The sequence below is a fragment of the Sapajus apella genome, unplaced genomic scaffold, assembly GCF_009761245.1.
Source record: "Sapajus apella isolate SASKATOON/1434 unplaced genomic scaffold, GSC_monkey_1.0 scaffold34, whole genome shotgun sequence".
Lineage (NCBI taxonomy): Eukaryota > Metazoa > Chordata > Mammalia > Primates > Cebidae > Sapajus > Sapajus apella.
Window position 1 is genome coordinate 23,321,610 of NW_022436974.1, and position 24,822 is coordinate 23,346,431.

Below are 24,822 nucleotides of genomic sequence, written 5' to 3' on the forward strand. Positions count from 1 at the left end.
CTTATCTTTACTCAGCTCTAGGGCTTGAGTTAAACAATGAGTTCAGCCTTCTGAGCTGAGGTGCCCTGAGGCAGGGATTTGGCCTCCATTACAGTGTCCAGAGTTACCACGGCGTAGCCTGCACATCTTTCCCCTCGTGGATTGACAAAACTGCTCCCATCCACATACAACTCCTAGTCTGCTACTGTCCATGGCTGATCCCGAATTTCAGGCCTGCTGGAATAGACTGTGTCCAGGACTTCAACACAGTTGTGTTCAACGGCACCCTCCGACATTGGGAGCAAAGTGGCGGGGTTTAAGGTATTGCAGACTTCAATGGTGATGCGGGGATTTTCACATAGCAGGCCCTGGTATTTGGTCAGCCTAACATCTGATAACCAGTGGTGCCCTCTGGTATTCATTAGAGTCACTACTGCGTGAGGTGCCTTGATATTTAGGCTCTGTCCCAGAGTTAGCTTATCTGCTTCTTGTGCCAGCAGAGCAGTTGCTGCCAGGGCCCTTAAGCATGGGGGCCATCCTTTGGAAACTCCATCCAGCTGCTTAGAGAGGTAAGCTACAGGCCTGGGCCAAGGTCCTACTGTTTGGACTAGGACCCCAACTGCCACTTTTTCTGCCACATATAATGTGAAGGGCTTTGTTAAATCAGGCAGCCCCAAAAGCTGGAGCTGACATTTTTGTTTCCAGTTCCTGATAGGCCTGATGCTACTGGGATCCCCATTCAAAGGGCTCCTTGTCTCTCCCCTTTGTCACATCATAGAGGGGTTTGGCTAGTACTGCCAAGTTTGGAAATCCACAATTTACAAAACCCACCGCTCCTAGGAGCTCTTGAGCCTGCCTTTTAGTCTCAGGTTCTGTCACTTTGCAAGCGGCTTGCTCCCTCTCTGCTTCTAGATGGTTCCCCCTTCCAGATGGTAAACCTCAGATACTGCATTTGCTGTTTGGCAAATCTGGCTTTCCTTTTAGAAACTTTATACCCACAGTCCTCCAGGTGCCGAAGTAAGGCATTTGTTTGTGCACCCGACTGCAGTATGGTGTCCCAATAGAAGGTTATCAGCATACGGGGGCAGCATGCAAGCAAGAAGCTTCTGGGGGGCGGTCATGGGTTTATGCCTCCCCAAGGATGATGAGAGAGTTTTTGAGCCCCTGGGAAGCTGGGTCCAGGTGTATTGAGTGGTGACACCTGCTTCTGGGTTTCTGCCATTGAAATGCAAATAGTTTTTGACCCTCTGAGACCCATTCAGTGCTAAGGAGGTGTTCTTTAAGTCCAATTAAGTGAACTAACTATCCCCTGCTGGCAATAATCCCAACTGCGTGTATGAGTTGGGTGCAAAGCCACGCAAGCCCTGCATGGGCCTGGGTGATAATATCAGTCTTCTGCTTCTGGCTAGGAAGGCTCTGCCCTCCTTCCCAAGGGACAATGAGAGCCTGGGTGACCCCTGCCTAACGCATTTTTAGCTGCAGGGAGTCTCCTTTTTGGATGGGATAGTGGCCCTTGATTTACACAACAGGTTTTGCTGGAGAAGGGGGGCAGGGGCAGTCCATTAAGTACAAGAAAGTCTGTTCTCTTAACACCTTAATAGCTCTATCAATATTGGTTCTCTTTTTTTCCATGGGGGGTTACAGGGCTGTTGTCCAGACTGTGGGCTTTTTGGGGGCATATGAGTCCGGCCCTCTTCTCTTTAGTCCAGTGGCCCTTCCATTAGATTGAACAGAGCCCCTTCACTTTTTATCTGGATCCTCGTGCTTAGATTCGCCCTGTTCTCCCATTAACTGTGGGCATTTTTTTCCAATGTCCTACTTCTTGACAAAATGCACACTGATCGCGTTGCAGGCACAGGCGGGCAGACTGTGGGGCTTTCCAGGAACCTCCCTTTTTCCATGCTCTTAGGGGCGTTCCTCTCTTAGCAGCAGCTATCAAGTCAGCCTTCCATTGAGCCTGATGTTCCCTTTCCCTGTGATTTTTCCTCTGGCTTACCGCCTCTTGGTTTACAAATGCCTGGTTAGCTACTTCCAATAACTGAAGTATTCATACATGCAAATCCTGCCTGTGTCTGCCACTGAATTTGCCTGGACTTGGGAGTCCGCGTTTCTCGGCGGCGAGGGGGATGGTGGTTTCTAGCAGTCTATCCCTTGTCTACTAAAACAGTCGCTGCTTGCTCTCTTAGCCACTTCGGAGGGTTTAACGCTAACTGCAACCACGAGTCTATGTATGGGAATTGATCGAGGTGTTCTGGCTCGCCCGTATATAACCTCATGCCTTACTTTGGAGATAAGGGGCTTGTCTAGGGTCCCCTCTGGGGGCCAACCCACCCTAAATGTTGGCCAATCTTCCCTACATAAAACCCTTAATTTCTCTGGTGTCATAGTTACTTTATAATTCCCACTAAATTCCTTCTTGAAATTTTTCAGTATGGTTTCTAAAGGGGTGGGCTTGCTATGGGAGTGATCCATTTTTTTTTTTTTTTGTTTTTTTTTGAGACAGAGTCTCACTCCGTCACCAGGCGCCAGGCTGGAGTGCAGCAGCACGACCTCAGCTCACTGCAACCTCTGCCTCCTGAGTTCAAGCAATTCTCCTGCCTCAGCCTCCCGAGTAGCTGGGACTACAGGTGCATGCCACCATGCCCAGCTAATTTTTTTTGTATTTTTAGTAGAGATGGGGGTTTCACCATATTGGCTAGGATGGCGTTGATCTCTTGACCTCATGATCTGCCCGCCTCAGCCTCCCAAAGAGCTGGGATTACAGGCGTGAACCACCGCGTCCGGCCGGGAGTGATCCATATTAACAATTCAAAGAAACAGTTCCCACACTTAGGAGAGTGTTAGTTCACTCACAGCAGTTCCCGACTAGCAAGACAGCACAGAGCACTCTCCGATTTACATTCACTTCAATCCTTTTACAACGCCCAGAGGCTTCTTCACACAGCCTTATGTGGCTGTCTCTAATTCTTACAAATTACTTGATGCATGGGGCCCTTCCTAATGGGCCCAATACCTTTTACGACTGATGAGTCTGGCTGGACACATCTACACACAGACACACATCCACATACAGACACACAACCGATTGCTGTCCTTCCAATTCAAAACCATAAGCAAAAGCTTCCAAGGTTACAGAGAGCTACCTTCCAATGTGCTGATCTGGCACCTGTGGGTGATCAGGCCACACTTCCACCCAAAATGGAGTGGGCAACTTTCCCATGTACGACGACACAGACACATATCCACACACAGACACACATCCGAATGCTCTCCTTCCAGTTCAACAGAGAGCTACCTTCCAACGTGCCGATCTGGCACTCGTGGGTGATCAGGCCATGCTTCCACCCAAAACGAGGTGGGCTACTTTCCCGGGTACAATCTTACCAAATTGCTCGGTGACACAGACACACATCCACACACAGACACACATCCAAGTGCTCTCCTTCCAGTTCAACAGAGAGCTTCCAACATGCCGATCTGGTACCTGTGGTGATCAGGCCACGCTTCCACCCAAAACAGGGTGGGCTACTTTCCCAGGTACAATCTTACCAAATTCATTGAGCCAGACTTCCCCAAATGCTCGTTCCTCCTCGGTGTTCAGCCACTGGGTGGATCCGCACTGCAGGACCTCCCTGCTCCGCTCTGGCGAGGCTTTTCCACCGGGCAAATACCTGCCCAGGAGCGCTCTCAGGATGCGTCACCCCAGGGAGCAGGAGTGCCCCCGCAGGGATGCTCCACAGGGCTAGGCAAACCACCTAAGAGACTTTTTCCCTGCCATCTGCTATCCGAGACTCGCTTCCCGGCCAACGCACCAAAATGTAGCAGGAGCTGCCGCGGGAAACGGATCTCTCGGACACCGAATATTGGAGGAAGGAGTTTATTCGGCCGGGAGCCAGGTGGCATATTTGCCTAATAGCCAAGCTCACCTAACAAAGGAAGGTTCCTTCTTTACATAGGCTTATACTTTAGATGTTACATGTGGAAGAATCTTAGGTTTATAGCTTAACATATGAAAAGGGTCTCAGTTTACAGTCTTAGGAATTACATATGAAAGGGTTTCAGTTTACGGTCTTAGGAATTACATATGAAAAGGTTTTCAGTCTTAGGAATTACATATGAAAAGGGTCTCAGTTTACAGTCTTTGGAATGAAAAAGGGAAGTTTACAGTCTTAGGAATGAAAAGGGGAAGTTTACAGTCTTAGGAATGAAAAGGGGAAGTTGATCTGAGATGCCTGGGTCTCCCTCTTCAATATAAGTGGAATTATGTAGTTGTCTTTTTGTGCCTGGCTTTTTCACTTAGCATAATATCCTCTAGGTTTAATCATGTCATAGGCTATGTCAGAACTTCTTTCTTTTTTAAGGCTAAATATTCCATTGTGTGTATATACCATATTTTGTTTATAATCTATTCATTTGCCAATGGATACTTGTGTTGCTTCCATATTTTAGCAATTGTTAATAATGCTGTTATGAACATATTTGTACATATATTTCGTCAAGACCCTGCTTTCAGTTTTTTGAGTATATACCCAAAAGTGGAATTGCTGGATCATATCAAATTCTATTATTAGTTTTTTGAGGAACCACCATACTGTTTTCCTACACCTGATGTTAGCCAAAAGGCCCGGAAGGAACTTCCACCATACCGTTTTCCAGAGTGGCTTTGCTGTTTTCATCCCCATGAGCAGTGCACAAAGGTTCTAATTTCTCCACATCCTGGCCAACACTTGTTTTCTAGTTTTTAATAGTAGCCAGCTTAATAAGTTTGAGATGGTGTCTCATTGTAGTTTTGATTGGCATTTCCCTAATTATTAGTGATGTTGAGTGTCTTTTCATGTGTTTATTTGGCCATTTGTATATCTTCTTTGGAGAAATATCTATTCAAATTCTTTACCCAGTTTTGATTTGGGTTGTTTCTTTTGTTGTTTAGTTTGGAATCCTTAACATGTTCTTCTTGGGAACCAGCCCATCCCCGTACCTGGGTGCCCTTAGTCCTGTTGGTGATGGGGGATTGAGAAAATGAAATAAAGACAGAGACACAAGAGTAGAAGTTACAGCATGGGTCCAGGGGACCAATGCAAGTGTGGCAACCACATTGGCCCGAGCTTTGGGCTCCAAACACTTTTATCATGTGCACAATCTCATTGATCTTATGGGTGTGGAAAGGGAGGGTAAAGGAGTAGGTAAGATAGCTATGTCGAGAGCACTTGAGATCCTTCTAAGACATGCTAAACAAGTACTCTGAGCTTATCACCAATTGTTATCAGGGTGGGGTAGCATCAGAAGTATATCGGATTAGGAGCCACCCGGGTCTTACCACTCCCAATGCATCAAGGGGCTTTTATCTCCAGAGCATTGAGGACATAGAGCAATTAAAATCACTGCATATTCTGAGAACCTAGGCAGAGCCTGAGGTGTTTTGTGATCTCTGCCCTGCAAGGCTTATTCTCCTCCTTGCTAGCTCCCATCTGCAAAGACTGTCACAGATATTGTGAGCAGAGATCACCTCCTTTCTCAGAGATCTTTGCCTAAGCCCTTTTTACAAGGCCCTCATGCAGTCTATGTTGAGAAGGTATTCGTGGGACCAGAGCAATATTCCCTGCTCTGCAACCACCCCGAGGTGTTCCCTGGTGTTACTGTGCTCTAGGATAGTCTTTACCATAGGCCTCCTGTTGCTGCTTGATTTCTAATTAACTGCAACAATAATATAGTTTAGTTTGGTGTATAAACAGTGTACTGTGAGCCAATCAAGCTTATAATTATTTAGCTAGAATTAACATAGGTCTCCCCCTGGCCATCTTGACCCACAGTTCTGATACTAATTGGCTATCTTGACCCACAGTTCTGATACTAATTTCAGATCAAGAATTAACTTTACAACTTAAGGAACTAGAAGACAACTGCACACGGTAGCTCACACGTGTAAACCTAGCACTTTGGGAGACCTAGGCAGGAGCCCAGGAGTTTGAAAGCAATCTGGCAACATACTGAGACCCTGTCTCTATTATTTAAAAAAAAACAAAACAAAACTAGAAAAAGAGCAAATTAACCCAAACTTAATAGAAGGAAGAAAACAATAAAGATTAGGGAACTGATATTTGACTGCCTACTATATGCCTGTTTTTGTGCTAGTGATTTTCCTCTCAGCAGCCCTCTGAGGTTATTACCACCATTTCACAGATAAGGCTTAGAGCTATTGGGTAGTGAATACAAGATTCACACCTAGATCTAGCTAATTTCAAAGCCCTTTCTCTTTCTGCGTCACCTCACACCCTAAAGGTAAGCTCCCAAGAAAGTGACTTTTCTAAAGTTATGTACATAATACATGGCATAGCATGCCAGGATTTTAGATCTTCTGATGCCGTATCTATTGCCCGTTCCCCTGCTTTAGGTCTCCTTATTGTGCCTGGTGACCTCCTTAGAAAATGAATGTAGGAGGCAAGGAGTTGGTCTTATTTGAAAAGCACCTCATCCTTTGTGCATACACTTAAGTAATTTTGTCTTACTGTCTTACTGTACAGAAAGATGATTTACTCTCAGCACTGCCAAGGTACTTTTTTTCCTCTCATTTCACATATATTTATTGAAGATATATTCATATATTTATTGATCTTTTTAGTGTCAGTTATTATGCTATATTATTTAGATGGTGAACAAGAGAGCATTCCTTTTTGTCTTTGGAGGAAATTTCTCACCACAGGGATTTTGGTGCCCATTAGAGACCACCTCCCACTCTCTAAGCTAACAGAGCCAGACTATTTTTTTTGACAGTCTCACCTGCAGCTGGGGCCCAGGCACAAGACTTAAACTCAGACAATCATAGTTGCCTTCTCCAGACTTCTAATCAGGATCTGGTGATTCAGAAAAGCAGACAGGGCTGAGCCCAGTGGCTCACACCTGTAATCCCAACACTTTGGGAAGCCAAGGCAGGAGGATTGCTTGAGCGCAGGAATTTGAGACCAGCCTGGGCAACAGAGCAAAAGTTCATCTCTACTAAAAATTAAACAAAAGTAGCCAGATGTGTTAGTGTGCACCTGTAGTCCCAGCTATTTGGGAGGCTCAGGTTGGAGGTTCACTTGAGCCCAGAAGGTCAAGGCTGTAGAGAGCCATGATGGCGCCGCTGCATTCTGGCCTGGTAGACAGAGTAAGACAAAAAAAAAAAAAAGCGGGGGCGCGGGGCAGGTAGAATGAAAGATTCTTTCTGGTAATAGCAGTGGTAGCTCACTTTCCAGGGACTCCAAGAGCAGTGGTGCTGGCAGCAATGTTGTATGCCCAGTGTTGTTGGTGCAAGTTGCTGTGACTTGTGTCTAACATGACTATTCATTGGAGGTCAGGTACTTTTAATGCCAACAGCGCATTTTTTATTAGAAGTTAATGACATCAGAATGGCATAAAAAAGTTCTCATTTACTTTGCAGTATTTGTATGTAATGTATCAATTGAGAAAGCTGTATCTCCAGTGGAGGTTGCAGTCAGCCAAGAGTGCACAATCCAGCCTGGGCACCAGAGTAGAACTCTGTCTCTGAATGAATGAATGAATGAATGAATGAATGAATAAATAAATAAATAGAAAGCTGTCGTTCTAGAAGTATGGAAAATTAGTTTTTCAGAAATGATGCTATAGAATAATACTTGGATCATTGAATGTCTTTTGGGATGTTAGTTTTCCATGTTCCTGTTTGTTGGTTAGCTAAGCGTAGAACATCAAAGTGACAATTGCATCTTTTTTTCCAGGAGAATGATCCATCTGTGAGACTGAAAATTGCATCCTTGTTGGGTTTATTATCGAAGACAACAGGATTTTCACCAGACTGCATTATGGATGATGCCATTAACATCCTGCAGAATGAAAGTAAGTTGCAATTTAAAAGCTCTATAGTCAGAGCAGAAATGTTTAGTTCTTTTTGTGTAGAATTTAGGACAAAATTTTGTTGTGTTGATTGTTATTGAAAAGGAATTTGAGGATAATTTAATGAAACGTATATATATTTACATAAGAGTTGAAATACTGTTTTATCTCTTTAATAGCTGTCATTTATTTGCCAAGTACCATATATTTGAGGTAGTTTACATGTGATATAAGATAGATATTGTTGTGCCTATTTTTTTTTTTTTTTTTTTTTGCTTGTTTGTTTTTTTGTTCTGAGGCAGGGCTTTGATATGTTGAGCAGCCTGACTCCAGACTGGAGTCAGGAAGTCCAAACATGTTAATGACCCTTGCTATATATTACCCTATTGCTTTTCTAAAAGGATTATTTTAGCTTACACTAAAACCTGTAATTGAACATACATGAACATATAGTACTCATTTCATAAAGACACTTTTTTTTTCTTTTGAGATGGAGTCTTGCTCTGTCGTAGTGTCCCGATCTTGGCTCATTGCAACCTCTGCCTCCGGGGTTCAAGTGATTCTCCTGCCTCAGCCTCCCAAGTAGCTGGGACTACAGGCACGTGCCACCACACCCAGCTAATTTTTGTATTTTTAGTAGAGACAGAGTTTCACTGTGTTGGCCAGGAGGGTCTTGATCTCCTAACCTTGCGATCCGCTTGCCTTGCTTGGCCTTCCAAAGTGCTGGGATTACAGGTCTGAGCCAGCGCACCTGGCCGAGAGGTGAGATTTTAAGGATTACTAGATATTCAGTGGAGAGGGGTCAAGATTGGAGTCAAGTGTGGGGGAAGGTATTCTACATAGAGAAGTTAGCCTAAGCAAAGATAGGGGGACATGGAATTAAAAGAAGTTGGAAAAAAGAGTGTTAAAGGAGTTAAAGGAGACCTGAAAGAGATGAAGCTAGAAAGATAGGCAAGGGTAGACATTATGGAAGGCCTAGCATATACGCATTATATGCCTTCTAGGATATTTAGATTTTATGTTGTAGGCAATGGAAAACTTTTTTTTCTTTTCTGTTTCCTACTCTGAAAAAATTCTTGGCCGGGCGCGGTGGCTCACGCCTGTAATCCTAGCACTTTTGGAGGCCCAGGCGGGTAGGTCAGGGTAGATCACCAGATCAGGAGTTTGAGACCAGTCTAGCCAACATGGTAAAACCCTGTCTCTTTAAAAAAAAAAAAAAAAAAAGAAAGAAAAAACTCTTGAATTAGTCAAGCACTATTTTTGGAGCACACTATTTATAAAGAACTATACTCTATCCTGTGGAGAACTCAAACATTTAAACATGATCCCTTTAGGAACTTAGCTTTTAGTTGAGGGCATGAAGGATCACACAGTAGAACCCAATTGACAAAAGTCTACTTTTTCGTTATTTTTCTTATTTATTTATTTTTTTTGAGACGGAGTTTCGCTCTTGTTACCCAGGCTGGAGTGCAATGGCCCGATCTTGGCTCACCGCAACCTCTGCCTCCTGGGTTCAGGCAATTCTCCTGCCTCAGCCTCCTGAGTAGCTGGGATTACAGGCACGTGCCACCATGCCCAGCTAATTTTTTGTATTTTTAGTAGAGACGGGGTTTCACCATGTTGGCCAGGATGGTCTCGATCTCTTGACCTCGTGATCCACCCACCTCGGCCCCCCAAAGTGTTGGGATTACAGGCGTGAGCCACCGCGCCTGGCTTTTTTGTTTTTTAAATTCTGGGTGTTGCTCTCTTGCCCAGGCTATAGTGCAGTGGCGCAATCATGGCTTACTCCTGCCTTGATCTCTCAGGCTGAAGCAGTCCTCCCACCTCAGTCTCCTGAGTAGCTGGGACTATGGGTGCGTACCACCATGACTGACTGATTTTTTAAAATTTATTTTTGTAGAAACAGAGCCTCCCTATGTTGTCCAGGCTGGTCTTGAACTCCTGGGTTCAAGGGATTCTCCTTTTCAAAGTGCTGGGATAACAGTTGTGAATCACTGTACCCAGCCAATCTACATTTTTTACCCAAGTAAATTAGTTTATATAGTTACTGCATTTTGAAATTCTACAAGACAACTTTCTGTCTTCCTCTCTAGAGTCTCATCAAGTCCTAGCTCAACTGCTGGATACATTGCTTGCAATTGGCACTAAGCTACCAGAGAATCAAGCTATCCAGATGCGATTAGTTGATGTGGCCTGCCAGGTAAGGGTATAATGCTCTTCCTTCTTGAACTTGTTTGCATTCCTGGAAAGGTGGTAGGAGCTGTACAATCTACTCACATTCATCCTAAACCTCTAGCTGAGTACTGCTAAGGATCTTTAATGGTTTTAAAGAGCTACCTCATTTTTTTGTCTGTTGGTGTTGGATTAGGAATAAAGTTAAGTAAACTTGTTATAAACTGAATTTCCTCATCCTTTCAAAAGAAATGAAAATAATTACAGTATATGGTTACTGTGTATATTGTGCCTAATAATGCACTCTTCTTGTTATGGTGCTTTGTTTTCAGTTTTTCATTTGGTCTTCATAATCCTTCAGGTAATTGCTGTTTTACAAAGGTAATTGCTTCAGGTTATTTCTGTTTTACAAAGGTGAAAATTAAGATTTATGGAGTCTGATTTGTCTAAGTTTGCACAGCTAGGAGGTTGCAGTACCAGGGTATAATCTGTGTTTTTTCTGACCCCAAATTTGTTTTGTTTTTATCATGCTTCAATAAACAGACCAACTATACACAAGTAAATGTATGGAAAAAATATATAAGTTCTTTTCTGATTTTAAAATAAATATATATATTAATACATTAATTGTGCCTTTTGATTTAATTTGGAGGTTAATTAGCCTCTTTGTGTATGCACAGCAACCCCTAGAACCTTGTAGAATTGATTTTACTTTGGATCTTTTTGATAACTTTGAGAATATAAAAAAGACAAATGCATTTGAATTGTTAGAGTATCATATTCATGAAATTAGAAAACTATTTCAGAGACCCAGGAAAAATTATTTATCTTTAAAAAACCAAACATACATAAAACCAAAAACACTTTGACAAATACAATACTAAAAGCTTAAATGGGGCTGGGTGTGGTGGCTCACGCCTGTAATCCCAGCACTTTGGGAGGCCAAGGTGAGCGGATCATTTGACCTCAGGAGTTCAAAACCAGCCTGACCAACGTGGTGAAACCCCATCTCTACTAAAAATACAAAAATATTAGCTGGGCATGGTGATGCATGCCTGTAATCCCAGCTATTAGGGAGGTTCAGGCAGGAGAATTGCTTGAGTCCAGGACGGAGGTTGTGTGAGTGGAGATCACGCCACTACACTCTAGCCTGGATGATAGAGTGAGACTTGGTCTTTAAAAAAAAAAAAAAAAAAGCTTAAATGGAAAAAACTAGGGATTAAGTGTGTGGTAGAGTAAGTACATCTCCCCTGTGAGAGAAAATACATATCTGTAAAGTTTGCTTCTGAGAGTTGTTATAGAGAGCGGGTTGTGATATCTGCAGCAACTGTTTCTTAAATCTGCTTTAAATATATTTTTAACTATAAGATTTTTTATCATTATATATTTAAATATGTTTTTAGTTAGAAGAATTTGCACTCAGAAAATTTGGAAAGATATTGAAAACTCTAAAGAAAAATGCATTCATAATTTACTACCCAAAGATAATCATTATTAGTCTTTTGATGCATGGCTTTCTGATTTTTTTCTGTATGCAAATCATTTGCTATTGTTTTTTCTGTAAACACATAGTTGTAATCATATAATTTTGCTCCTTTTTTGCTTACATAAGCATTTTTCTTCTATATGTTTTATAAACATAATTTGTAATGGCTATGTGATACTGTGTCCAATAATTAAACCATAGTTTTTACCTATTTGCCTATTACTGAATATTTACATTGTAGCCATTTATTTAATTAGAAATAATACTGCAGGGAATATCGTTAGTCTATGTTTTCTGTATTTAAAATTCTTCCTGAAACACAGATTGTGAAAAGTAGAATTACTAAATTACTAATTGAAAACATTTAGAATTTATTTTCCTTTTTTTATTTTTAGAAGCATAGAGATGGGGTCTTGCTGTGTTGCCTAGGCTGGTCTCGAACTCCTGGGCTCAAGCGATCCTCTTAACCTTGGCCTCCCCATATGCTGGGATTACAGGCATGAGCCACTGTGCCTGGCCTGGAATTTTTTTTTTTTTTTTTTTTTTTTTTTTTTTTTTTTTTTTTTTTGAGACGGAGTTTCACTCATGTTACCCAGGCTGGAGTGCAATGGCACGATTTCGGCTCACCACAACCTCCGCCCCCTGGGTTCAGGCAAGTCTCCTGCCTCAGCCTCCTGAGTAGCTGGGATTACAGGCACGCACGCACCCCCATGCCCAGCTAATTTTTTGTATTTTTCGTAGAGACGGGGTTTCACCATGTTGACCAGGATGGTCTTGATCTCTTGACCTCGTGATCCACCCGCCTCGGCCTCCCAAAGTGCTGGGATTACAGGCTTGAGCCACCGTGACCGGCCTGGCCTGGAATTTTTTTAAGGCTCTGTTATTTGCTTTGTTTTGTTGTTTAAAAAGAGTCTTGCCCGAGATTACATGTGTGAACCACTGCACCCAGCTAAGACTCTTAATACTTCTTGTTAAATTGCTTTCTAAAGTGTTCCAATTTATATGCCCACAAGCAGTAAATGACAGTGCCTAATTTCACTGCATCATTCTAGCATTAAGTATTAATGCTTAAAAATCAAAGATAAGCCAGGCTCAGTGGCTCACACCTGTAATCCCAGCACTGTGGGAGGCTGAGGCGGGAGATCACCTGAGGTTGGGAGTTTGAGACCAGCCTGACCAACATGGAGAAACCCCGTCTCTACTAAAATACAAAATTAGCTGGGCGTGGTGGCGGGTGCCTGTAATCCCAGCTACCTGGAAGGCTGAGGCAGGAGAATTTCTTGAACCCAGGTGGTAGAGATGGCGGTGAGCTGAGATTGTACCATTGCACTCCAATCTGGGCAACAACAACAACAACAAAAATAAAATAAAAAAATAAAAATAAACTTGTTAATTTGATAGTTAGAAAATGATACTTCATTTTTTAAGAAATCTCTTTTTTGAAAAGACTGCTAGTGAGATTTCTTTTTCATATGTTTTTCCTCTATTTGTATTTCCTGTCATGGGAATGAACTTTTTTTTTTTTTTTTTTGAAGTGATGGATATATTAGCTTGATTGAATCTTTCTACAATGTATACACAGATGAAAACATCACATTGTATCCCATAAATATACACGTTTCCTGTCAGTTAAAAATAAATGAGGAGGCCTGGCACGGTGGCTCACGCCTGTAATCCCAGCACTTTGGGAGGCCGAGTTGGGCAGATCACGAGGTCAAGACATTGAGACCATCCTGGCCAACATGGTGAAACCCCGTCTGTACTAAAAATACAAAAAATTAGCTGGGCGTGGTGGCATGCACCTGTGGTCCCAGCTACTTGGAAGTTTGAGGCGGAAGAATTTCTTGAACCCAGGAGGCGGAGGTTTCAGTGAGCCGAGATTGCGCTACTGCACTCCAGCCTGGTGACAGAGCAAGACTCCGTCTCAAAATAAATAAATAAATAAATAAATAGGGAAAAAGGGGCCACGTTACACCTGTTCAAGCATATAATCTGACCTTGCTACTTACATATTGTCAAAATTCCAACTTAAATTTATTGTTACTCTAGTTTTAATGGTTTCAGAAATACAAAAGTTGCTAGATAAGCAATACCAACTTACCTAAATCTGCAAGAATGTTCAATTAAAATTTTATTTATAGAATCATACAGTCACTCAGTAAAACCACTCATATGAACACCAACCCAAATAAGTTCTTATTAATAAAATGCCTATATCGAAAGTAATACGTTGTAAGAACTGTACCTTAAATTGGCCATGGGGATGAACTGCAGTGTTGTAAAATATGAGCCAAAATGTTCATTCAGTAATTTTAATTACATCATAATTAAGTCCAGAGCTATGCTTTTGTGTAAGGTTGAATAAGGACACAACTGAGGAGAGAAAATTGCTTTCTAAAACATCATTTACTGCAATAAGTTACTTTATAGTAACATCGCAAGACTGCAGATACTGAATAATTATGGTATATTTTATTTTTTTTGTCTAATGAGCCCGAATAATTATGGTATTTCTTTTACTTTTTCTTTATTTTTATTTTTATTTTATTTTTTTGTAAAGATGGGGTTTCACCATGATGGCCAGGCTGGTCTTGAATTCTTGACCGCAGGTGATCCACCCAGCTTGGCCTCCTAAAGTGCTAGGATTACAGACGTGAGCCACCGCGCCCAGCCTAATTATGGTATTTCTAAGTGGCATTTATTGCTATATTCTGGTAGGAGTGAAATTTCAAGACCAAAATCATAGCTGGTCGTGGTGACACATGCCTGTAATCCCAGCTACTCAGGGGGCTGAGGCAGGAGAATCACTTGAACCCAGGCAGCGCAGGTTGCAGTGAGCCAAGATCACACCATTGCACTCCAGCCTGAGCAAGAAGAGTGAAACTCCATCTCAAACAAACAAACAAAAAAGGACTAAAATAAGAGATTGCTGAATTTCATATACCCATACTAAAAGAAAAACAAGATTTGGAACAAGAATTAAATTCAGATTTTACCTATTTCTACCAAACCTCTCAGCTGACTCACCTGAAAGATGTGCAATGCTTACCTGTCTTGCAGTCATCGTTAGGACTAAATGAATACAGGGAAACAACAAAGCTCCAGTAGGTACTTGGTAAATAGTAGCTGTTAGATGTACCCAGAATTCTTCATTAAGACTTTTTTCAGTCTTTCTGATAACCATTAAGTATCTACACATTATAGGATAGAATACTGTATTTTCCTCTACAGATCAGATTTTACTTCTGTGGTAGAGCTGAATTGATTTGGCAGGTGGAAGGTGCAGATTTCTCCAGGATATTACTTTTACTATATCTTATTCCTCCCTGAACTATTTGTAAATAATCCCAAAGAGTTTCTATACGCCTGTTACCAACTGAAAATTACTCAGAGGTCTACAGTAACAGTCTTTAAGAACTGTGAGATTATATGTTTCCTGAAATTTCAAGACCCTGTCTGTTCAGCATACTTTAAGTTTTCTGTAATATAAAGGTTTTTGTGTGCTTTTTTGTTTTATTTTGCTTTGTTTTTTTACTCTATAGAATCCTTCTGGTCACATAATATTTTCTAATAAAACATTTGGCAATGTCACATGTACTAGAACACTTAAAAAAATGCTTGATTAATGAGCATTACTGTACTTAACCATCTCAATAGAAAAAAAAGACAGTTTCTTGATTACACATATCAAGTACATGTATAGGAACACGCAACTACTCATCTGAACATTGTTAAATACAAAGTAATACAGCGTATCTTCAAATAAGCAACTAGAAATCGTACTGGTCTTTAGCTTTAATTAAGTGATTAGAAAAGTTTATTTTGTGCTTAGGATATTTTTCTAAGACATCATGGTTACACATCCAAAGTCTTCAGTGGTATAATATTTTATATTCTAAAGGAAAGGACTTTAAAGAAAACTTGTATATTATAGTACTGAAAGTCTAATGGATTCACATAGCAACAGAGCCTAGAAAGAAGGGGACATTAGAGAAATTGTCTACTACATAATGGTCAGTTGATTCATTGTATTTATGGTTTTCTCCCTTCTTGTAAGGTGAAAACTATATATTCTAGCTCTTTAAGAAGTAAAAATATACTAAATGTTCCATCCTGTTGATTTCTACCTGTGACGCAATATTAGCAGTCAGGAAAGAACAGGAGAATATGAAGTCTGTCTTTTAAAAAATATTAAAATGTTATGATTTTAAAAGGTCAAACATTACAGACTATAAAATCAATTAAGAACTGTATATAAGGACAAAATACATTTAAGACATATACAAGAAGATGCTTTTTCCTGAGTAGAATGCAAACTTTGTTTTATATTAAATTAAGTTTCTGTGAATTTTCAAAATGTAAAATACCAAGGTTTTTCCACATTAGGCAAAAATTAGGAATGTTCACCTTCACATCCAACAAGAAAAAAAAAAATTTAAGTTCAGCAAGAATAATGTTAAATCTGAAAAGAATGGCCAAAATTTTAAATTATCAACAGACAGCTCAATCTGATGGATCTCTCAGTAAACTTCAGTTTAAAACAACAAAAAAATACTGTTTACTAAAACAAAATATTTCCATGAAATTATCATCCATTTGAAAAATAAAAAATGTAACCCATCGTAAATAAGAAAAATACAAGAGAAAACCATGGACTTAAAAACTTCCTAAATCAGTAGCATATCCTGTATTAACATGTGTAGAAAACTGTAGGCCAGGCGCAGTGGCTCACGCCTGTAATCCCAGCACTTTGGGAGGCCAAGGCGGGTGGATCACCTGAGGTCAGGAGTTCGAGACCAGTCTGACCAATATGGTGAAACCCTGTCTTAAAACAAAAAAAAAGAAATAAAACTAATTAATTAATGTGAGGCAGTTTTTATTAGTTGCATAGCCTAAAAATACAACACAATTTTGGAATACATCTCTTAAAACCACAGAATTATCACTGAAATACACATTTCTTGAGACAATGGGCAACATTCCCATTTATGGGAAATAGCTTCTTTTTTTCACATAGTGAAACCAAGAAAAATTATATCAAATGAGAAATATTTTTCTCCACAATAATCTTCTATAATCTTTTTTTTTTTTTAAGAGACAATTTAGAGATCTCTTGACTCCGTCACCAGATGCCAGGCTGGAGTGTGGTGGCGTGACCTCGGCTCACTGCAACCTCTGCCTTCTGGGTTCAAGCAATTCTCCTGCGTCAGCCTCCCTAGTAGCTGGGACTACAAGGGTACGCCACCACGCCCAGCTAATTTTTTTTTTTTTTTTTTGAGACGGAGTTTCGCTCTTGTTACCCAGGCTGGAGTGCAATGGCGCGATCTCGGCTCACTGCAACCTCCGCCTCCTGGGTTCAGGCAATTCTCCTGCCTCAGCCTCCTGAGTAGCTGGGATTACAGGCACGCGCCACCATGCCCAGCTAATGTTTTTGTATTTTTAGTAGAGATGGGGTTTCACCATGTTGGCCAGGATGGTCTCAATCTCTTGACCCTGTCATCTGCCCGCCTCGGCCTCCCAAAGTGCTGCGATTACAGGTGTGAGCCACCACGCCTGGCCCGGCCTTCTATAATCTTAAATACCTTACTAATGCAATACTTGGGAAATGTAAATTTTCAAAACTCAGGCTTGAAACAGGTTATTATTAAACAAATATACATAAATCTTATTGCTTGGCACTATTTTTGAAAAATTAGAGAACTATTTAAACCACCATTCTGTGCCTAAATCATATTTCAAACTTGTATACCTAGTGCTTTTATGTTCTGAATGTGGACTCTTCAATTTAAAAACAATCTAGACTGAACCCTGCAATATACAAGCAAGTCACAGTTCACTTCAAACCAAACGAAATGATCAATCTTCCGTTTTTAGTAAAATCATAATATTAAGGTAACTATAAAATTCATTTAGGATTTATCTGTGGCCAGTGATGGACCCAGAGAGCATTGTCTTATGGCATTATGTGGAAAGTCTTTGTTTGTTCCTTCTTTATGTTCAGCTTATTCTTCTGAAACATCATCTTCATCTGCTTCTTATTCCTCCTCCACTTTTTTCAAAGGTTGCACAGATTCTGATGATAATTTTTTTGAAGGATATTGCTGTGGTCTGCGCCTTTTGAAGGACAAAGGCAATCTGCCACAAATATCGTACAGAGTCCTAGTAACAGTCCGGAAAGCAGAGTTGCTAAAGCAAAAACAGTATATGATCCCCACACTGGCAATCCAAGATTTTTAATAAAGTAGTTATGGCAAGTGCTGATCCTCATAGATAGCTGAAAGAGTGCTGACATACTGCTCATCGAACAGAACCTGGACCAAACCATGATGAAACCGGCTCAATACTCTTCCACTCTATCACTTACAAAGTTTATGAAGTCCTTCTTAGTCCTTGGACCCTGATAGTGCCTAAAGTTACCATCTTTACAATGATAAATAGTAGGAAGAGCAGTTATGATAAAGTGTCCACTCAGTCCTGGCTGCTCTGTGACATCTACTTTCGCAAAGTTAACCTCAAGATCTTCTCCCCATTCAGCAAAACTTTCCCATTTTGGTTGAAGTTTTTGACAAGCAGGGCACCACTGGGCATAAAATCCTATCATCCGGTCTCCTTCCAGCAGCTCTCTCCAGTTCTTGTCCGTGATCATGTGAACGTTGCTCTGCTGCCTGTGGGTCCAGGGAGGACCCCCAAAGCATCAGTACCAGGACTGCCAGGGGAACTGCAAGACTCCTGGAGGGTGCCATGTCTGCCGCTTGCCCACTTCACAGCAAGCCGGGAATGAACTTTTAATGTCCTTTGCCACTTAAGCATATGGAGCTTGTGGTTTATAGAGGTTTTTAATAGGGTAAAAATTTAAACTGTTTGGCAATGGCAGATCTGTCACAAGCTTTTTCAGACTACAATAATGAAGGCTATCTGTGATTCATAGCTACAACCACAGTTTCTATTGCCAAATGCCATTTTGGTTTATGACTTTGTCATACAATGTGCCTGAAAGGTTTTTTTTTGTAATTTAGATATAATTTATATACAAATATTTACTCTTTATATAGAAAAGATACAGAGTATTCTTTTTGACCTCAATGGGGTGAAATTAAAAATCAGTTAACAGAAAGAAATTTAGGAAACCCACAGACATGTGGAAATTAAACAGCATACTTCTGTGTAACTAATGGGTCAAGAAATCGGAAGGGAAATTAGAAAATACTTTGAGACGAATAAAATTGAAGATGATGCAGCTAAAGCAGTGCTTAGAGAAGTTTATTGTTGTAAGTTCCTGTAGTAAAAAAAAGAATAAGGATCTAAAATCAGTGACCTAACCTTCCAACTTAAAATGCTGGGGAGGGAAGCACCTGGCTGTGGTGGTGTGCACCTGTAGTCTCAGGCTGAATCAGGAGGGTTGCTTGAACCCAGGAGTTGCAAGCTATGTGAGCTATGATCGTGCTACTACACTCCAGTCTGGGTGACAGAGGAAGACCTTGTCTCTTTTGTTTGTTTGTTTGTTTTTTTAAAAGACGGGGTTTCACCATGTTGGCCAGGCTGGTCTTGAACTCTGGACCTCAGGTGATCTGCCCGCCTCCGCCTCCCAAAGTGCTGAGATTACAGATGTGAGCCACCGGGCCCGGCTGTTTGTTTTTTTATAAAGTATCACCAGCTGAAAAACTTGTTTCTTAAACAACAACAAAACCTAAGTAAATGTTTCAAATATCTCACCACAAAAAATGATAGTTGATGGATGTATGTTAATTAGCTTTACTTAATAATTCTACATTGCATACATATATTAAAGCATCACATTGTATCCCATAAATGTATATGATTATGACTATAATAGTAAAACATTAAAATCAAAAATACAGAATTTGTGGAGAGATACTTTGAGATTATGTAAATATGTTCTTCATCAAACTTTACCCATCATTTTAGCAGCTGTTACTAAATCTTGCCTGACTTTATTACCATAAAGAGAGCTTGCCTCCCCTCCCTCCTTCCCTTATTCCCTTCCTACTTTCCCTCCTTCCTCCTTCCCTCTTTCCTCCCTCCTTCCTTCCATTCATCTCCTGTTTTATTCACTATATTATAGTACAATCTTCTCATCATTTTTTGAAGTTTAAATTGTCTCTTTATAATAATTTTTAAATAAGGATGTTATTCTGTTGTATTCTTTGTATCACAGTAAGAATAAAATCATGCTTTTGGGTATTTTTTAAGTTCCCATTTATCCTCTCCTTAATCATTTCTCTCAAATCTTAATTTGAGAGATTAATAAACTTAGCTCAAAGACTTGGCCAGGGAATGAACGCACTTTTCTTGTGTAGCATTTGCACAACTGAAATTGAGGGTCATCTGCTTTCTTTCCTATTTGTAAAGATTTTTCTGGGAAAACAAAGTTCTTATTAAAAGAGGGTATCCATTAGAATATGTATACAGAAGACACCAAATTATTATCTGTCCTTAAAAACCATCCATATCAAGGATTACCTGAGCCCAAGAGTTTGAGACCAGTCTGGGCGATATGGCAACATCCCATTTCTTTTTTTTGAGGCAGAGTTTTGCCTTTATTGTCCAGGCTGGAGTGCAATGGTGGGATCTCGGCTCACTGCAACCTCCGCCTCCTGGGTTCAAGCGATTCTCCTGCCTCAGCCTCTCTAGTAGCTGGAATTACAGGCGCCTGCCACCACGCCCAGCGAATTTTTGTAATTTTAGTAGAGACGGGGTTTCACTTTGTTGGTCAGGCTGGTCTCAAACTCCTGACCTCAGGTGATCCACTTGCTTTGGCCTCCCAAATTGCTGAGATGGCAACATTCCATTTCTACAAAAATTTTAAAAATTAGCCAAGTGTGATGGCATGCACCAGTGGTTCCAGCTACTCAAGAGACTGAGGTGGAAGGATCTCTTGAGCTTGTTAGGCCAAGGTTTCAAACCCTGATTGCAATACTGCACTCCAGCCTGAGTGACAGAGCAAGACCCTTATCTCAAAAGAAAAAAAAAAATCCATATCAATGCTGAATGGATCTATGTGTTATTTTTGTCTTACTCAACTTTATTCTCAGATTTTGTTGATATGCAGAACCATTTTTTTATATATAGCAAAATTGTAAACTAATTGGTTTAGTTTATTTTTATTTTTGACACAAATTGGTCTTTTTTTTTTTTTTTTTGAGACGGAGTTTCACTCTTGTTACCCAGGCTGGAGTGCAATGGCACGATCTCGGCTCACTGCAACCTCCGCCTCCTGGGTTCAGGCAATTCTCCTACCTCAGCCTCCTGAGTAGCTGGGATTACAGGCACACGCCACCATGCCCAGCTAATGTTTTTGTATTTTTAGTAGAGACGGGGTTTCACCATGTTGACCAGGATGGTCTCGATCTCTTGACCTTGTGATCCACCCGCCTCGGCCTCCCAAAGTGCTGGGATTACAGGCTTGAGCCACCGCGCCTGGCCTACAAATTGGTCTTATTATGGGAGATGTGGTTGCTCTCTTGCTCCATTAATATAAAACGACGGCACTTTAATGGCCTGACAAAGTGAACACCAAAATAGCATCTGCACACACTTAGCAGTTCTTTTTTTTTAATTAATAAATTTTTATCCAACTGTAAAGAAAAGCAGTTAATTCTAAATGATGTTGACTTGATGCAAGAAGTGACCTGTAGGGAAAGGACATCATAAAATTGTAATTGTTGCCTTGAAAGCCTGAGACTCTCTTTTGGGCTAAGGTTCATTGTGCAGATACATTGATTGTGCATTATTGTTGCCTGGTTAACAGAAGCTGGAAGGATGTAGTTTATTGCTTGAAAAACAAAGTATTTGTAACAGAGCTTAAGTCAACAGTTTAGTCATGAGAAATGATGTTTTTATACTAAATATAAATAGTTCATTTATTTTGTTTTTTGGGAGGATTTTTTTTTTTTTGAGACAGAGTCTTGCTCTGTTGCTTAGGCTGGAATGCAGTGGCACAATCTTGGCTCACTGAAACCTCCGCCTCCTGGGTTCAAGCAATTCTCTAGCCTCATCCTCTTGAGTAGCTGGGATTACACATGCATACCACCACACCTGGCTATAAGTTTTTTAAAAAAGAGTGGGGTCTTACTGTGTTGCCCCAGCTGGCCAAGTCTGATTCACCTTTCTCCATACTAGCGACTCACCCTGAGAATCATGATCCTTTAGTAGGTAATGCAACCAGTTTCATGAGATGTGATGATTGTTTATTGAAAAACGAAATAAAATACAAATATTAGAATAAATCATAAGCTATAAGGTAAATACTGTTTTGTTAAACTTTCTATATGTGTGTTTTTATGTAATATGTTGTAATATTATGTATTTTTTTACTTTGGGTGCTAGTAAAAAAGTTTGAAATCCAGAGTTCCATACCATTTTTATTACCTCATGCACAGCCTAATTTTTTCAAAGTATTTTTACTTTCTGTTACTGTATTAGCAAATAGCTTGGTTTAGTAGTATTGGACTAGGGTAATACAGGAGGAAAACAGTTAATTTATTAAAATTCTTGGTAAGAAGTGCTAACATAAAAAATATTGAAAGTTCTAAATGTTGACAATGATGTGGCACATCTAGAACACTTATGCAGCACTGGTGGAAGTGAAAATTAGTGCAGCCATTATGGAAAACTATTTGGCAGTATCTTCTTTTTTTGAGGCAGGGTCTTACTCTGTCACCAAGGTTCTAGTGCAGTGGTGTGATCATGGTTCACTGCAGCCTCCACCTCCTGACCTTAAAGGACCCTCCTACCTTAGCCTCCTGGGTAGCTGGGACTATAGGCGTGTGCCACCAGACCCAGCTGATTTTTATGTTTTTTGGCAGAGACAGGTTTCCACCATTTGCCCAGGCCAGTCTTGAACTCCTGTGGTCAAGTGATCCTCCTGCTTTGGCCTCCCAAAGTACTGGGATTGTAGGGATGAGCTACTGTGCCCAACTGGCAGTATCTTCTCAAGCTGAAGCATGTCTTGTTACCTAGCAATTCTACTTCTACCTCAATACCTCAATTCTACTTCAATACTATATATCCAACAAAAATGTGAACACGTATACCAAAAGCCACATACAAGAATAATCACAGTAGCATTATTCAAAATAGCCAAAGACTGGAAATAACTTAAATATTCATCAACAGAAAGGCTAAATAGATATTTGTGTATTTACAAATGAATACTGTATAAGTAACAAGAATAAATGAACCATTGCTATCTGCCATACCATGCATAAATCTTAAAAACATAATATTGGGGGCCGCGGTGGCTCATGCCAGTTGTCCTGGTCCTTGAGGAGGCGAGGCTATGTGTTTGAGGCCAACCAATCTGGGCAACATAAGAACCTCTCATTCATTAAAAAACAAAAACATAATATTAAACCACAGAAACCAGATATTTGAGTTCAACAAAAATAAACAAATGAACCTATGTGTTAGAAGTCTGGATAATAGCTATTTTTGGTGGTGGTGTGGTGATGTCGTTGCTGGGAGGAGGAATGAGGGATGTTTCTGGAGTGTTGGTTATATACCATTTAATCTGGGTGCTTGTTATATATGTGTATTTATGAAAAATTTTGAGCTATACACAAGATTTTTGCATATTTCTGTGGATATTAAAAGTTTTAAAAATTTATACATTTTTGTCTCGTTTTAAAATTTGAAAGCAAATAAAATGCAATTCACTGGTATTAAAAGTTTTAAAAATGGCTGGATGGACGTGGTGGCTCACGCCTATAATCCCAGTGCTTTGAGAGGCTGAGGTGGGCGGATCACGAGGTTAAGAGTTCGAGACCAGCCTGACCAACATGCTGAAACCCCGTATCTACTAAAAAATACAAAAATTAGCTGGGTGTGGTGGCATGCGCCTGTAACCCAGGCTGCTCAGGAGGCAGAGGCAGGAGAATTGTTTGAACCCAGGGAGTGGAGGTTGCAGTGAGCTGAGATCACGTCACTGCACTCCAGCCTGGGCAACAGAGCGAGACTCTGTCTCAAAAAAAAAAAAAAAAAAAGTTTAAAAAATTTATACATTTTTATCTAGTTTTAAAATTTGAAAGCAAGCAAAATGCAATTCACAGACAAATTTTAAAGTACCTACTCTGTACGTGGCAAAGTACTAGCTATTGGGAATACAAAGATGAAAAACTAGGACTTTTATCTCCTAGGGACTCATGTTTTTTTGAGAAGACACGTACTCAAGTAACATGATGGTAGACAGACTGTCTTAAGAATATAGGGCTTGAAATCACCCCTAAGGTTGATGCAATGCTTTTGTTTCTGGTTTTGTCTTTGTTAGGATATCTTAATTATGTTCTTTTTCTTTCTTTCTTTCTTTTTTTTTTTAATAGCATCTGACAGATACATCTCATGGTGTAAGAAATAAGTGCCTGCAGTTACTTGGCAATCTTGGTTCTTTGGAGAAAAGCATCACCAAAGATGCAGAAGGCCTAGCTACCAGAGATGTCCAGAAGATTATAGGGGATTACTTCAGTGACCAAGACCCACGTGTCAGAACAGCAGCTATAAAAGCCATGGTAAACATGATTATGGAAACTAGTTGGGGCTAGTGTTCATTTTTGTTTTTTAAGTTTATAGCTAGTGCTGCCTTGGATACACTCTGAATTCAGCATATACTTCCAGGAAGGTATTGGTGGTGGCCTCACAGAACTCAGTGACAAACATTCCTATATACAAGTGTGCTTTTTTTTTTGGCTTTCTTTGGTAGCTTTCATGTGTATTTATGAAACATGGAAAGTATAACATGAACCTGTTATAATTCCTTTGGTAGGGAGGGCTATGACTTTGTATGATATTATAATAGGGGGAGGTGGTATTAATCATTTTTTCATAAGCCTTCATATCATTATTTCATGTTTTTCTAGTAAATTCTTGGGGCAGTCCATTGGTTAGATTTATGAAATGCTTGAATGCTTCTATTGAAAAGCAACCAGGTTTCTTATTTATGTAGCACTGATTTTGGCTAAATGGAACTATGTTAGCCTGATATAATAGAGGAAAATATATGAGATTGTGGTGACACATTGGAAATATTGCTGTTTTTCTCCCAAGTAAACTATATATTTATTATCTAGTTGCAGCTCCATGAAAGAGGATTGAAATTACACCAAACAATTTATAATCAGGTACCTTAAATGATTACTGTCCGGAAGGGGAGGAGGTATCATGAAGCTGGGAGGGTGGCACATTGGTTCTCTTTGAAAACATAAGGACTTCGCTGGTTAATAATGGCAGTGTTGATTGGGATGAATGTGAAATCATATTCAAAACATACTTTTCAGGAAGAGAATGGAGGTTAGATAATTAAATAGCATGAGTACCTGTGAAAA

At 40.2% G+C, this 24,822-nt stretch overlaps 1 protein-coding gene and 1 pseudogene across 2 annotated transcripts in view; one reads left to right on the plus strand and one right to left on the minus strand.

The window, feature by feature from the left end:
- Positions 1-24,822, plus strand: part of INTS4 (integrator complex subunit 4) — a 124,707-nt gene that overhangs the window by 14,342 nt on the left and 85,543 nt on the right. For both annotated transcript variants that reach the window (XM_032295920.1, XM_032295921.1), the window contains exons 3-6: positions 7,713-7,830; positions 9,921-10,027; positions 23,824-24,009; positions 24,568-24,618. In XM_032295920.1, coding sequence (XP_032151811.1) covers positions 7,713-7,830; positions 9,921-10,027; positions 23,824-24,009; positions 24,568-24,618 — 462 coding nt within the window. The remainder of the gene's footprint in view (positions 1-7,712; positions 7,831-9,920; positions 10,028-23,823; positions 24,010-24,567; positions 24,619-24,822) is intronic.
- LOC116563289 lies at positions 17,395-18,228 on the minus strand (annotated as a pseudogene).